This window comes from Crocodylus porosus, unplaced genomic scaffold, assembly GCF_001723895.1.
Source record: "Crocodylus porosus isolate Cpor-Errol unplaced genomic scaffold, CroPor_comp1, whole genome shotgun sequence".
NCBI classification, from domain to species: Eukaryota; Metazoa; Chordata; order Crocodylia; family Crocodylidae; genus Crocodylus; species Crocodylus porosus.
In genome coordinates, this window is record NW_017728949.1 from 28885466 (window position 1) to 28902564 (window position 17099).

The 17099-nt window shown below is 39.2% G+C and overlaps 1 protein-coding gene across 2 annotated transcripts in view; it reads right to left on the reverse strand.

Moving 5' to 3' along the window:
* The window catches only part of NAB1 (NGFI-A binding protein 1), a 34400-nt gene extending 17312 nt beyond the window's left edge, over positions 1-17088 (reverse strand). The window contains exons 1-4 of one of the 2 annotated variants that reach the window (XM_019554158.1): positions 17013-17088; positions 10315-11148; positions 3915-4048; positions 2452-2503 (exon numbers count right to left, since the gene is read on the reverse strand). In XM_019554158.1, the coding sequence (XP_019409703.1) occupies positions 2452-2503; positions 3915-4048; positions 10315-11133 (1005 nt within the window). In that variant the 5' untranslated portion in view covers positions 11134-11148; positions 17013-17088. Of the gene's footprint in view, positions 1-2451; positions 2504-3914; positions 4049-10314; positions 11149-13592; positions 13682-17012 lie in introns of those variants that run through there. The other variant, XM_019554157.1, reaches the window with a different exon arrangement.
* Positions 17089-17099: the final 11 nt, after the last annotated feature.

Below are 17099 nucleotides of genomic sequence, written 5' to 3' on the forward strand. Positions count from 1 at the left end.
CGGGGGGTCGGGCTTGAAGATCTACAAGGTCTCTTCCAACCCTACTTTTATGATTAGTAGGCACTACAGTATCATTATTGAAGAAGTGTTTTTGGTACATTTATACAGAGCAGCATCACGATTTAGACACGATTATTTTGTAGTTGAGGACATCATCTTCCATAAAAAGAAATTCACATGCATTTCAAACTACTATTATTTTAAAATAAGTAGAATGAAAGTGAACATCTTTCTTCAGAAGTTTTAAGCTAAGAACACTGCAACAATTAAGAAAATGCCCTGCATTTCACCATTCTGTCTATGTGAGAATGCACCTGTGGGCATAAAAATCTTATCTCCCAAGAAGCAACCTGAAGTGTTGGCTCTGGATTTCTATATTTGCCATGTTGCTTTTATGTGAATTGCTAATAGCAAATTATAAGAGAATATTTTTTATTTCAGATGCTTTATCAATGCCAGCTGCTACTGAACAAAGAAAATACTTTCTAATGGTTAAATCTACTCACTTGTGGATTATTCTCCCAAGAGAAGCAGGAGGAACTCCACTTCTTATGTCATTCAGTATCAGACTGGACAAAAAAATACCTAAAGAGTAAGTTGTGGGGAATAACCCAACTGTACATACTCAACAAGAAAGGTGGATTAGGTGACTTAATATGGTTTTCTAAGGTCTCATTTCTTATTTTATAATGCCGAAAATTCAACACAGGTCAAAGGAAATCTCAATGCATAACAGAATGATATGGCAGATTTACAGGTCTTGTGTTGTGAGTAAACCTTTGGTATGCTTACATTCTTCAGAACTTACATTTACATGCAAGTGTTCAGACATCATCAAAACTTTGTACAACAAAACAAAGATGAAGATTACAAGTGCACATGTACTGGCAGTATTGTTAAGAAAACTTTTATTCATAGCTGCCTTTTCAGACTAACTACACTCTTTCAGTTTTGCCCACTTGGGAGCTGCCTTTGCATGGGTAACTAAAATGTGAAGCCTTATGCTACTATGCAACAATAAACATTACTGAAGGAATTAAGTATGAAAAATGTTCCCTTCCAAGACATTGCAAGGCTGTATTATAGTTATATGGTAAATACTAGAACCCTCGTTTCCTTATTACATGCTAGTTTAATACAGACTTAAAATACCTAGCATACTTTAAAATACTGTACTATTTATTTTAGTGGCTGGTATCTACAGAAAATCATAGCAATAGCAGACAGACACCCAAATAGTAGCAAAGAGGACAATCAGTTAAAAATAAGTGAAAATAAGTGAAATGATGATCAATCAACCACACTGGATACATGTGTATATATCAGTGTAATCAACTTTTTTTAAATGGCCTTAATCACCTTTCCAACACCAGAAGCATAAGAAAAAGGCACTAATACACACACACGGTGTGTCCATTCATAATATTTCCACTTCTAAATAAGAACTTCGCAACACAACTTTTATTTAAGTCACATGTGCTGGTGTATGTTAGTTGTGTATATATGCATATAAACATTTTAGAAGGGATTATGAAAAGTACCATCAACATACACAACTATCAACAAACAGTGAAAAGTACTATCAACATACACATTGACACATTCAGATACATAACAGTTTTAGTGATTTACATAACAGGCCTACATGACCAATACCTTACCATCAATTCCTACACAGAACTATTCAATTAAATCAATGGGCAGTTATGCATTTTGTACTTGATCCAAATCTCACTGAAGTCCCACAGACTTCAATGCAACAGATTCTGAATCAGATGAGATAATAAATCAGTGAAAGGATATTCTCTGTGTCCTACAATGAGAAGCGTCTCCCCACCCTCCTCTGCTCCCCTCCAATAAAGGAAAGCATATACTAGGAGAGAATCTGCTAAGTTGATTCATAGATCAGAATTCTGACCCATGTTTTATAACCTATATAAAACTAGAGCCTAATGCACCTCATTTTATATCATTTTTTTAATGGTATAACCCCCCCCATCTAAGTTCTGTCTGCCTATCCTACATCATGTATTTGTATATTGTTTCCATTTATGACAATCATACCTAATTTAAAAGATAAAGAATTACATCGAAGCCCTCATAGGTATTTCCCTGAGCCAGTGAGAGATAAGGGTGCAAATCAAAATGAAAGACCTCAGTGGAAGAAAGTCTCCATGAGGAACTCCTTGCGTGCATTCTGCTTCATTAGCCAGGTAGATTTCGTCTCCCCATTTCTTGGCAGAGGATATAGGGACTACAAAAAGAAATGCTATGGATATTTTGAGATCTGTTATCACAGGCAAAATACATATTTCTATAAAAAAAATACTGCAAGGAAGCAGCATATCTGTGTCTCACATTCTCTAAACCCTATCTGTAAAATATTGTTGAACTAAAAAGGCAAATAAATTTTTGCATGTAAGTTCACCATGCTGGGTCATAATGCCATACCTCTAGCTTAATTCTCTTTGGTGAAAGCTCATCTCTTTCTCCACACTTAGATCTAGAAGAAAAAAAAAAAAGTCAAAAACCACAAGTCTACTTAGACAATCTTGTCATAAAATGAAAAGAAAGCAACTGTGTCATCCCTGCTACAACTCTCATGACTTCAGCAAAGCTACAGTAAGGATTAATTTTGGTAGACTAATACAGGGCCAAACCCTACATCTCACTCATGCAATTAGTCCTGCTGAATGTATTAGGAGTGCTCATCTAGCCACCTTTGAAGGACTGGACACACTGAAGGGTAAGCAGATGGAACTCAACTATGGGCAAGGAAGTTTGGTCAGTTAAGATGCTGTAATAAAGTACTAAGGTGTTCCATTTGGGCTGATCTGCTGTTGGGCAGAGAGGCCTTTAACTAGGAAACAGGAGGGTAACAGGATGAGAGCAAATACAGACAAGATCATACAGTGAGACGAGAAACATACCAAAAGCACCTGACATATTAAACTGAATTAAGGTGCAATTAATCCCATGGGCAAAACTCCGATATGCTGTTCTGTTGAACAGAGATGAATTTCACTTCAAAACAAAGTTTGAGAAAGAACATAATGATATGCTGTTGGCCTCAGCTATGCAACATGAGGGAAACCCTTAGCACATCTACGGTATGGGAGGAAAAAGCAACTGAAATGGGGGGAAGGAAGATACAAATTGTTGGGGGCAGAATTCTGAAAAATGACAATATATTTACAAAAATATGGAAAATGTTATATCAAGGAGATATAGTCTAATTATTACTATAAAAAGCGACCAGAAGTGTCAATTATATTTATAATCCTATTTTAAGAAATCTCTTAATACTATAATATAGATAATCTGATATAAAAATCCATCATGCTTCCTTTATTGTAGTTTCTTTCCAAATCAAATAAAGACAAATCATCAATTTAGATCTGGTCCCACATTTTTATTTTTTAACCATGCCAGTAAAACCACCCATCACTGCTTCTGCCTTTTGTATACAGATTGGATTAACAGGATTCAAGCAACTGTGTTTAGGCCTTGGCCACTGTGCTCATTATATTATATCTGAATTACAAGTTTCAACAAACATTCAAGAAGCTTTATTCTCAGAGATGGTATACTGAAAGGGGATATACCAATCCTGAATCTGGAAAAATAAAGGGCAAATGAAAAGGTTAGAAAGCCTACATAATACAATTGATAATAGCATTAGGAAAGTTCCATGATTCATATAGTATTACTAAAAATATCTATTTTATGCATCTATCTGCTCCCTCCCCACCTTATGCAATAGTTCTTCTAGCCACAAAATAAGACTTAAATTTTTAATGCTTCCAAAGCAAAAAAACCAAAACAAACCAACAAACAACACCCCCCCCCTTACACACACACTACTAAGCTGGTTCACTACACATAAAGCTCCCCCGAGTTAATTAAAAGCTTACTTGGTCGTCCTGTAAGTATACTTGTATGTAACTTCTCGAGAGATCTGTCGAGCTAGCGCAAAGAGTTCATCTCTCCTGGTCAACAATGCATTATCTTTTACACACAGCTGAGCGGCTGCTTCATTAACTGTTAGCTGAAAGTAAAACACAAATAGGATTCATGATTTTTCAAACTGCCAACTGCTGACCCTTATAAAAGCATCCACTCTTCAGAAATGATAATGGATTTCAATGACAAGTCATTTACTTTTAAGTGTATGCTGAGCCTGTATGTGCTTGGCTTCCCAGATACTTGCCAGTTAGGAAAAGAGATATAAAAAGATGCAAGAACAGTATAACTTATACTTTAATTATAAGATGTCTTGATATAAGCTACTTGTACCAAATCCTAATATTAATTTGATACCAACACAAAAATGCTGCTCTTAATGTTTGAAGAATTTGACTTTCAAACACACAAGTGTGTAAAAGTATACACAAGGCTTGAAAACCCACTGACAGTGGTAGGTAGAAAAGCTTTCCTGAGTGAGTAAAGGCTACATTTCCCACCGTTAGGGATATTCTTCAAAGTAACCAGGCCCAGCAACATCACCCTAAGCCTGCTAGGACTGCAACTCACTGCCTCTGTTGCTGCTAATATATCCTTACAACATGGCATTAATAAGGCTTGTCAGCTTTACAACTGGCAATTAGAACCCTACAGGAAACACTGCACTTATTCTAAATACCTGTTTCACGCTACTGCTGACTGAAAAGCCCATGATCAACATCAGAACAGACACTGAAGTTACACAGGGACAGAGAGAAATCAAAAAACTCAGCTGCTGGAGAAGCTGTAGATTCTCTTTCATCTCACAGCAGCCATAACAGGAGAATGCATTTCAATCTATGTTTCAGAGAGTGAATGGCACCAATATCAGGCACTCCAGCAAAAGGAGCCTCAGAAGAGACCAGAACCAACACCTCTTTGAGATCTCAAAATGCTTCCCTTTTCAAGCAGCTCAGTTTTCAAGAGACTGAACTTCTCACCAAGGCACCAGCCCTACATTCCCTGGTGGCATCCTCCATCTTGGTATTTTACATCTTCCTCAGGCTTGTTACCTATAAACAAGTATATTTTTTCAAAGCACAGTCAGCACATTTATTAGGGATCTAGTACTGCCATCTTCCATCTACATCTATTTGTGTGGTCCAAGCTCTTAGGGAAGTGATGGTTCTCAACTGGTGCCAGCTAAGATCTCAGCTAAGATCTTTTCAGGTGTGCTGTGGCGTGCCATGCAATTTTAGCACTGTTACGTGTGCAAACATAAAACTCACAAGATGAACCCAGAGGGCTCCTACAGACATGAAGTGAGACGGCTCCAACATGCTGTAAATCCAGCGTGAAACACACTTGATTAATCTAGTTGGCTAAAGCACAGAAGTTAATGCACTCTAGCAGCATCCAGTATCATGTGTATCAGCATCCCTGCACTGAAAAATGGTGGTGGGGCACTTTGAACTAAAGCTCGTCCGATGAGCTGTAGGTCAAAGTGCCCTGCTGATATTTTACAGTGCAGAGATGCTGAACACGTGATGCTTGGGTGCTTTAAAGTAGCGTGGCTTGCTAATTAAAGCACCTCCCCCCCACCTCCCAGAGCATGGCTATAAATGCCCAGAGATTTCAAATAGGAATTTGCCATGTCAAAAACATTCTGACCTGTTATGGTCTTTCTGAGGTCTTTGCAACAGAAAAAAAACCTATTATTTTTCTGCAGTCAAAAACAAGTAAAAATTAAGAGCTGGCACTTTCTGCAGGGTGCCTCAAGTCTAAAGAGAGGTGCCCTGAGTTTAACAAAGTTGAGAATCACGATCCTGGGGCAAGGAAACAGCATGTCACTGAACAGGGACAACCACAGGCAGGGAAATCACACACTCTGGCACACAACCCAAAGCTGTCTTTGGATCAGCAGAGAACTGGAGTTTAAGAGCAGGACAGTAGGTCTATATTGATAATGAATTACCAGCAAAAATTCTGCATCGCTTTCTTTACTTCACTATGGCATGGTTATGTTTATAACTGCAATGGTTATACCTCCAAAGGTTATAGAAACTCATCCCCCTTGTAAGCAAGCTTTCTGCAAAAAATAGTCCTAGAATGAAACCCCTTACACAAAGCGTCATGAACAAACAGAAGTTTACAGACTTGATCTGGAGGTTTTTGGCACCATCACATAACTACTACCTTTAATTCAGTTTAGTCTTTAATAGGATACAGAAGTTTTAGCAATGCAGAAGGTAGGAGAGCTGAGTTACCCAAGGGGTACTGTTGAGACAACTAGGTCTTGTTGGTCTCATAAGCAACTGTCATTCATGATCAAAACTGTCACTGAAATAAGACTAACAAGAACAGAAGTACTAGAAGCATTCTGAAACATGGTTACAAATGCCTTAATACCATATATTGCATTAAAATAATGAAAACCTCAGTAGACCAAAAATCTCCAGGGTTTGTTTTTTTTTTTTTTTTAAGTAGCAATGACATTTTCATAATTAACAGATATTCAAGCAATTAATGTAACCTATAATAGTGTCAATATCCTTTAAGGATCAGTCTTTGCACAGTTCTTATATATCATGAATAATATGCAGCTGATGCTTAAATAACATTCTAAGTTATTCTATTACAGGATAAGGTTTCAAAAGGTTGGAATAATATTTTAAAAAATTGAATTCACTACTGGCAAGTACTCTGTCATAATGCATAAGAAAGCCAATTTTTCTTCTGTTTTGTGCTCTTATGTCAGATTCCCTACAATCACTACAAATCCAACCTTACTACATAAAAAGACACCATGGCCTTCTCCCTTTTCAGGTACTGATCCACAACAAACAAGTGGGAAATTAAAGTGGAATGCAGCTCAAACAAGGCTCCCTCACCTACCTATAACAACAGGGTTTCACAAAGCAGGGAAAACTCAAATCCACCCAATTTGGGGTGGGAGGGAAGAGAGGTGATGATTCCCCCACCACACCCACAACTAAATACAAAGTCTCTCCTCAAGCTATACCCAGTCAACAAAAGCAAAGCAGCAATGTAAAAATCAGACTCATTTATTACTTACTTAGCCTATTCCCATTTCTCACTCTCTGATTTAAACAGGATTTTCTTGAGTTTTTTAGGCAGTCATGCAAGCACCAAAATATGTATATAAACCAAATTTGACACAAGCACAGAAGAGGCACTAAGTTCAAGGACAGAGCTGAAATACAATCTTTCTTCAACCGAACCCACTGTGCCTCAGTTTCATGGTACAAGACAAAGGGATGGGTCAAAGGCAGTGCACTGCCATTAAAGTGAAAACTTCCTTGTTCCAAAAGCTTCTAATTTTTACTGGTCTTTCTCCCCCTATTATTTAAAGTTATCTGCTTTTATAAGTTGTTTTGTCTTTTACCGTAAGCCATCCTAAGCCATTTTGGGGAAGGGTGGCATATTAATCTAATTAATGAACAAATAATTGTAGTTAAAAAAAACCCCAAAAAACAATGGCGTGGTTTGGAACATTCCTAAGCATCCAAAGTTCCCGCTGGCTTCCGTGGGCTGCTCAGGTCCTTTAGAATTCAGGCTACTTCAGTGCACCTGGTAGGTCATTCATCGGGAAGTCTTAATCAAGGCTATTTAGCTATTGAGACTTGGTCAGAATTACATTACATTAATACAGGTTTGGCCCTTTGCCCTGAAAGTTTCACAATTTTCACATTAAGATACATATGACAACTAGGACAGTGAGGAGTATTCATGATGGTGAACAGCTGAATAAACTTCATTGACAGCTGGTAAGGAAAACCTTGAGCTGCGTGAAAGCACAATAAAGTGTAGTAAACTATGGACAACACTGCAGTGGTTAAAACTCTCATAAATCACTGTCAGGATGAGCAAAAACTCGTATTTTCCAAAGGGTTAAGGCTCCCTTCCTCTCCACAGTGAAACATTTAGAGATCATTTCAACTAAATTCTCATGAGAAGAGAGAGAAAGTTTAACTATGTTAGTCTGAAGTTAAACAAAGTACAGATACACTTATTCAGTTAGTCTACAAGGTGCATCTCTGACCTACCTTTTCTGTGAAAATAGTTGGCTTTACAAGACAGATTTTGGCTCTGTTTATTCAGTGTTTAAAAAAACAGGCCTATTTATTACTGATCACATATGGTTTGCATACATTTTTTATTAAATAAAGGCAAAGGAGGGTAGACCATTGGAGAAACAAAGCCTTGCATGCAAAATTTGGCTTTTCTGAACAACCAATGAAAGGCAACTAACAAGCAATTTATTTTCTCATTTATGTGTGTGTAGCTCCCACTGAGTTTAATAATATTCATAAATTAGATTAAATTTTCCCCATGTAGCCCCCTGATCCTACACCCTTCTATAGTAATAGCCATGCAACATTTCCTAAAATGTGCTAGGATCAAACCATGTTCCCATTCATTTTTAATATACATTTACAGCTGACAACAATGGCTCCTTCTACAATGTTAAAACATGCCAACAGGAAGAAATAAGTCCTAGCTCTCCCCTAGTCCTTCATCACGTAGTTTAGTGTGTCATTCTAGGGTGCAGCCAAATCATTCAGGGCTCTGAAGGAGCTGCTGCAATTCAGTCAAAGGACTACCTACATTTCAGTATATAGCAAATCCTCTTCCCGGCACTGGACCCAAGTAATTCAACTTGACGTCGGGGAACTCTGAGAGGAATTTTCTCTCCTGGCTTCAGAATGTCATTGCAGCTGCCATTGCAGACAGACGGCTTGGGTAGATTCTGCAAGCCCTGTGAGTCTCCATTCTATGCAGAGAGAGAGGTTACAAAGAATTCACCCTTCTTCTAAATTTCTGCTGTGCAGCAACATGCACAGATGTCCCACAGCGTTCGATCCTACAGCCCAGGATTTGCACATCCCTAGGAGTCTCTTCAAATCCTTCATTCATCCCTCATGCAGCTGGGACAGCACTTGTCCTGCTACAGGTACACAGGAATATGCCAGGGTCTCAACTTACGCACTGGATAAACTCCTAACACTGAGCTGTACCTTTTCCAAATACTGTATGTAACTGGAATCACACAACTAAATCTATGTAGTATTGATGCATCTAAATGCCCACAAGTTCAACTGAAAACATAAACTAGTCTGTGATAAATTGAAAAAAAAAAAGAGAGATCATGGAGAGAGATTACTACTCGTCATAAATTGTTGACTCCTTAAAATAAATACTAATTTTAACTTTGTCTTTTTTCAAAAGCACCTGTAAGTTTCCATTACACATAAAATGACATTTATAACTTAACATGCCTACACCACCTTTTAGAAAAGTGAAAAGAAGTATAAAACTGGTACTTTGTTTGCCACTCCTGTAGTGTGAACTCAGCCTTCATTTTGGAAGCTCAGCCTCATATACCAACTTTCAAATCAGACTGAAATTTTGCAATCTCTGTTAACTGTGGAAGTGCTGATGCAGCATTCACAACAATACTATCTGGCACTGCTCTAAATTAATGTTTATTCTACATGAGTACCCTACTGCAACACTGAAAAAAGCTATTCCCAGCACAGACACACCTATTGCATTACAACCTACGCAGTATTAGCTTCAGAAAAGGAGCACAGAATGAAAGTAGCATACGTGCGTACGTGTACTTTTAAAGAAAGGGACATAAGTGATACTGTTACTCTGCAATGTCAAAATGAGAAGCCTTCAGGTCAAAGACACTCTGTCCCAACACAGCCTGCCTTTCCCCTCCAGATAGCATCAGGGCATGCAGGCTACAGATTGGGGAATCACCCAGAGCACTAAGCTCAGTGAAACACAAAGGTAGTAAAAAACCCATCTTGATCTCAAGCCACAGAAAACCAAGTACTGGGGGCCCTTAATCTGCAGTATTTTCTCTGCCTTCCATGTGTAGAGCAAGGGAAGACTGCCAAGTTACATTAATCAAATTGGGTAATGTCATCACCTGAAGCTTCAAATATCATTAGAGGAGACCCACTTACTCTCAAGAGAAAGACAGAAAGGCAGGACCTGTCTGGAGGAGTTCCCAGTGTTTAGAAGGCCAAGCCTGGAGCTTTGGACAGTACCAAATTGCTATTTAAATGTTGCTGTATTTGTTTCTTTTGTTGCTTGTTTGACAGACACCAAAGCCAGCAATTTAGCACTCTAGTAATATGTATTTTAAATCACAGATGTCAATGTGGACAAGAGCAGGAAAGGTTACCTCAGATCTTTATGAGCCACATGTCTCAGGCAGTGCTGATGACACACAAACAAGCACTACATATACAACTGGAAGCAAAACCTGTGCCCATACGAAAACTACAGGGAGTACAGTAGTGGGGCAAGCTCACTGCAGCTTGGGGCTTTTTTTACCTCATGGAGGGTTAGATGTTTGCCGTCCTTTCTCTTCGAGTCAAATCTGCCATATATTGCACTGTATTTCCTGATCTCCTCTTCTTTGTGAGGATCCTCGTCATTCATCTCAAAGATATGACCAATCATCTTTGCAAGCTTCTTATTTGTTTTCAGTAACTCCTTTACTTCATTCAAGTCACTTTTGGGCAGGGAGGGAACCATACGTTCTACGCATTCAGCAACTGACAGGGCAGCTGCAGCATCCAGGGTCTCAGAGTTTTCCTTTGGTGAAGCTGGAGAGCCAAGGTCAGCTGGGGAAAGGCTGTGTTCACTCTCTGTAGTGTGGTGCCCCTGCCATAGTCTCGGTTCACTGGCACTCTGCAGCGTTAAGTTTCCCACACCGTCAGATTTGCCTGCACCCACACTTTGCACGCATGTAGTGGCAACACATTTTGGAATCTTCAAGTGGGGCTCCCTGGTGTTACTACTCCTTTCATAACTACTGCAGGATATTCCCAACCAAGCAGGAGACCCTTCTGGTAATTTATATATTGGAATGCTACTGACTGGTAAGGACGTGAGAGGTTGATTGAAAAGGCCTGGGTTTGTGACCCAGTCCCTCAAAGCCTTCTGAAGTCTTCGAACATGAAGAGGCTTGCTTGCCATGCCTACAAGAGCCATTATCTCCAAAAACTCCTCTTCGCCAGCTTCACAGAGTTGCTGGACATCATCACCACCCTGCTGAATGAAGGCATCGAAGTAGAATAAAAGATTTGCCTTTTGTAATATTCGATACAGTTGCAATTCCCCAAGGGTTCTGGGTAAAGCGGATGCCATCACAGGTAACAGAACCTATGAAAAGTAAAACAAAGAGAAAATGAACATCAGTTACCAGAGGAAATGCTGAAGTTCAGAGACTTTCTTCCTAGACTCAGTGTTGTCAAAGAGAAGAGCATTTCTCCTCAGTGTACAAAAGATCATGGCTAGGAAGAAAGGTACTGTGTTTTCCCCTTTGATTATTCAGCAGCTTTCATTTTCTGAGATGGAGTCAATGGCTAAAACATTTATGAATGAATTTCAATCTACCCCTTATTGAAGTTTCAGCAAAGCTGTGACAGGAGATGATTCAAGGAGAACGCAGCTTACTTTCAATTTCACGTAAGAATATCAAAACGGTACACTGACCTGCTGCTTAGTACAGCTGTTTCTGCCCACTTCAATTCACAATATAACCAAGGATCTGCCTGATAGCAACATAACCACAACTCTGATAAAAGAAACTGCTAATTCTGACTACCCCTCCTTGACTCACTTCCTTCCCAAATACTCAGGTGAATGGGTGGGAGGGCAAAGAAGAAGGGCTTTACAGCAGGCCTCAAAGTTAACAAATCTAGGTTCTGGCTGAGAATGCTCTCTCAGCATGTTCAACAGATCCTCACAGACACCTCCCATTTGTTGACAGTACTTTTCATAGCTGCCTCTACAAAGTGTTTATGTGCATATATACACAATTAGCTTTATGCCTTTGCTAATTTCAATCATGGCAACATTACCAAGAGAAAGTTTCTGGGTTAGCGAAGTCCGACAGGAGTCAGTTTCAGAGCTTACAATCAACATCTTGAACTTGGCTGCCTCTTAGATACCAGGCAACCTAGATACACCACTGGTGTTCAGACATGAAACCATACTCAGGGAAAGGAGAGTTACAGTCTGAATGGTCCCAGAAGAGCTGTCTCTCCTCAAGGAGAGTAAGTGCTCTATTTCCGTATCTTGAGAAAAAAATATTTGTACTCCTCTGAATTAGGGAAAAATATCCCTTATTACCCATGTATCCCATGAATGTTATTAAGTAACTTAAAATACCCTGAAAAGTTTTAGTTAAAAGAACATGTATGCTAACATTAACTCCAGCATGGGTTTTACAGAAATAATGGGGAGTTTAAGGGGAGTTTAGGGTACTGTCATATAGGCTGAAATCACTGATCAAGAAAAGTTTCAACTGCGTAACTTACTGGCTGTTATGAAAGCACTAGGACTAAAATCTAGAAGTGAACACCTAACACCTTTCCTGCTCTACCACTGCAAAGCATGTTAAAATTAGGAGATTAGTTGCTTGAAGTCAACATTTACAAAATATGCAGAACTAAACATATTACTAGTTATTAGCAAAACTTTCACAAATGTTACCATAAAAAGATACACAGACGCGCAGGGTGGATTTAAATTACAATTTAAATCACAATCTGAATCACTGGTCAGGAAGCCTCAATTTAAACAGTGTTTTCTACAAAAAGTTCATTCTTGTTGTTTGATACCCTTTATTTGTTTAACTTCTTGAAGCTTTGCACTTTTAGAAAAAGGTAAGGGCTTGACTGTCTATACAAAATCACAGAGACAAGAGGGCTGATGGGTAGGTAGTCAGGTCTGTTATCTCTCATTGCCATATAACGCTGTTAACAAGGATGTTATCTCTGGAAAGACAAATCCACAGATTGAGAACTGAAATTAAGCATCACAGAGATGCTTAATGGGATCTTCTAGCCTGAGCACTGAGTCCCATCAGGTAGAGTGGTGTTCTTTAATCTTTATTAATCTATAGAGGAACCTCTAGAAACCCCATACAATTGGGCCCCTAATATAGTCCCATTGTTGTGACCCATTTATAAAACTTTTCTAAAAAGGTTACACAAATATATTGTCTCAAATAGCATCTAATATATGTCTCAAGTAGTATCCAATTAGAAGTTATAATTCCTATTCCACAACATCTTTAAGCTTTAACATATTTTTAATTAAAACTATCTTTATATAGATTTATTTTTTAAAAAGCATCTTAAAAAAAAATACAATTAACTTTCAAAAAATCCTATTTAAATTATTAAGCATCTGATTTTTTTTAAATTGTTAATTTTTATAAACCCTGCAGAAGTGTGTACTTGGGGCAAAAGGGTAAACTGTTAGGGGAAAAATGGTAGTAGAAAGTATTTTTACATTTACATGCTGTTTTGCCTTTAAGAGCCCTTAATGTCTCCCTCTCCAAAATGTACAGGAACTAACAGAATTAACACAGAACTTTTGTAAGAAAAGTTTAACTTTCAGGTGCCCAGCGAGTAAAGCTCTGATTCCATTAAATGCTACCAATGAAACTGAAATTAAGAGAGACATAAAAATTGCACAAAACACAGTAGTAACAGGTTGAATGTGAACATATACCTTCAGGGGGAAAAAAAGATTTACACAAGACCGAATGATATTTCTTGACTGGTATTTTGAAATCAAAATAGATGGTGTTATACCTGTTCAGTTTTGAGTGGGCAGTTTAAGTACCATAACTGGATAGATCACAACCAAATAAATTATGCACTTGGGAATGCAGTATGAAATTAGGATCCTTGAAAGGAAACGTATTTGAGATATTCTATTAAAAGCTACATACTGTAATTCAGCAATATGTGAAGTCTCATGAACAGGATCCCGATACATTAAATAGTAAAATTAAAGAAGAACACTGACAATAAACTGAGATTACATTTGGGAGAGTTAGCAATCTCTCTTCTATCCATTATATTTTTTCCACCCTCACCATAATATTTTAACAAGTGGATTCAAACAATGAATATGAATGATTCAGTTCCTCCATCCTGACACAAAATTCACATAAACACACTTTGTCTAGAGAACTCAGTAGGTCCTGAAAAGGAGGAGGAGATGGCCCCTCACCTCCCAAGGCAAAGCGTGGAGCTGCTTTTTCCAGATGACAGGCTGAAAGAGTAGCTAGTCCATTGGCAATCTTTAGCTGGAGGTTCCAAACCAACAAATCTGCTTACACTGGACAAATCTAGATTAATACATACTATGGAGGTACCACTGGTGACCCCACGGTTCAGACCACATTAAGGCATTTAAAGCATGACTGAAATTACTGTTTTGTATTTTAAAGCCTGAATCCAGTCTCCAAACTAAAGTAATTTGAGAGGAGAAAGTTTTCTACACATTTAAATAAGGCATTTACTAACTTATACAGAAACGTTTTTAAATGTTCCAATCGGAAGTTTTAACCTCTTTTTTCTCAGGTTAATTTGCACTCCTCTATTTCAATCCTACCTATTCTGACAGTACCTCCAACATGGGACGACTTCTGGATTTTTAAAATTAAACGTATTTGAGTGACCTTACTCGAATGGTCAGCTACTTTCATTTTCTAATGCTTCCAGCTTGCCTCCCTGCCTCACTAGCTCTACTCAGCTCATGAACTTGCCTCCCTGCCTTCCTGGACTTCATCTGACTGGTCTTTATCAGGAGCACAAAGGAAAGAAACTGAGCTTGAAGAGCACAAGTCGAAGGAAAGGCAACTATGAGGAAGGCAGTTCTGTCCAGAGGACCAGAGTCTGGGCGTATCTAAGTGACACAATGAAATGTCACATAGAAATACATGATCTAGATTTCACTGCTGTGCTAATGCAGCTCTGTTTCCAATATCCAAGCAAACTCTGAATGAGCATACCCTTCGTGGGAACCCAGGTAGACAGCTAGCTGATGCCGACTCCTGCCTATGCCAAGGAAGACTGGCAGCAGCACCAAAAGATACCAGTACATCCATCCAAAGCTACTCATGGCACTGCTGCCTGCCTTTCTGGGGAAAATGAGGCAGTTTACTAAGAGGAGATGCCAAGTATCACTGCTTTAGTGTTGCTGCTTCAGCTTCATGATAACCATGCAACACTGCTGAGGAAAACGTGACAGAAGGCTGTATAAATAGAAAGGCAAAGGTGGGGGGGGGGATTCGTACACAACTATCCAATACCCTTGTTTCTGCTCTATCAATGGAAGAGTCAGGTTCTTTACCAGACACTGGGGCCATGTGTGCCCCACACCTCCACACACTCCTTACAGAGGCTCAGGCCTTCCCACCTGCAGTAATGGCCCTGGGTTTGGGTCAGGCAGGTTGGTAATCTCCTGACAAACTACCAGAAGATAGCCAGAAAAGACTGCTCCCTCAGGACGGAGTTACTTTGAGGTACTTTCAGCTGCAAGCATCTTCCCACCTTACGATTTGAGAAAGAGACTCCTGGCTGGACTACCCTTGCATTGACCCTCCCGACTCATTTCCAAGTCTCCCTTCCTGATCATTTACATCATGAGTGTCAGATGACCTTAAAACAAGTCTCTGTGCCAGTGGGGAAGAGGTGAAGAACAGCCTGTAGGAAGCAAAGCTAGGTAACACGTGTTGGGAAAGAGTATAATCACGGAAGAAATCTGTGCTGGATCTAGAGAAGAACAGGAACCAAAACACAATTGAGGGCATACAAGAAAGAAATGATGCTGTGCAGCAGGCCAGGAAGGAGAACAAGGTGGAGCCCAAGGGAAAAAGAACACACACCAAGGACAACAGATACTTTTTTTTTTTCCAAACATAAGACCCAACTCCACCGAGGAAATTTCCCCTAAAATAAGAATACTGTTTAAAATATATTTACAGCATGCATAGATACAGCCATGGAAAAACCAGGAAATTGCTGGTTAAATCTTCATCCAACCCTCAAAGCCCACAAACCATGCATTTTCCTTTTCCACATTACCTCATTTCTATCCACCACGTGTCCCCCCTTCAGCATAACATGTCACCTTAACTCTGACCAAAACACACAAACTACTGGAAAAATTCAACTGTACGCAGACATTCAACAATCGCTGCCCAGAAGCAAAAAGCTTTACTACAGCCAATTCCTACCATTAACACAAACTATCAATGAGAAGTCTATGCTACACACAATTATTTACCTCAGCACTAGACCACTGCAACATCCTGAACAATTAGAAAGCATCCATTTCTAACCATTTCACATGGTAGGAGTTGAAGGTTGCACATTTTGTGTGGAGGTGGAGGGAGGAGACATGTTGCCTGTGGGTGGTGGATGTGGGCGAGGTAACACAGAGAAGGAAAACTCAGGGTTGTGGGATGTAATCCTACTGGGTGAGGATTTAACTAGTGATTTCCCAGATTTTTTGTAATGGCTGTGATGCTGGTAAAGGCAGTTCAGCAACCTTAGCTACATTTTTTAGCAGTACTGCTGAGGATGAATTACACCTGAGCTGCTGCCAATTAAATCAGAAGTGTGCATAAGAAAAAAAGGAAGAAACAGCAAGTTACTGGATTTTAGACAAAAGTTAGTATTTCATAACCTATTCTAATCACTTCTGGCATTCTGAAAACTTTCTGAAGACAAGCTGCATTCGAGTTTGAGAGGAGCTGCTTTGCACCTGTTCTGGTTTGGTTCTTTTTTTACAGTATTTCTTAAAGTCTCTTACTAAAAGAAGTTACATGCCTTTGCAGTAGCTAGATTAAAAAAGCCCAGGCAGATACAAGACTGCTGTACCAAAAATGATTTTGAAATGCACAGAAATATATTCCATTAAATAGGATTTTACCCATTTAGATGCCTGGTACAGCACTGTGTAAGAAATTGGACACTTAAAAAAAAATCCACAATACAGCCCTAACATTATTAGTCATCCACCGCTCGCTCTGGATGGTCTATCTATAGAACCGCTCGACTGGGCTAAGGTAATCCGGCGCGTTTTATTTATGGCTGCCAAAATGACTGGCAATCAGATCCAGAGCTGTGATTCTCCATACTCTCGTGCAACTGTGGCCCCCTGAGGAAGCTAAGAAAAACGGTTTGAAAAGAAAAGAGAAGCAAGCCAAGCAAGCACACCTGAGCCACTGAATCGCATTTTAGGTTTGAGTGGAGGCATGCGCCCGTGCAATCTTCGAGGGCAAAAAGAAGCAACCTAGACGGGGG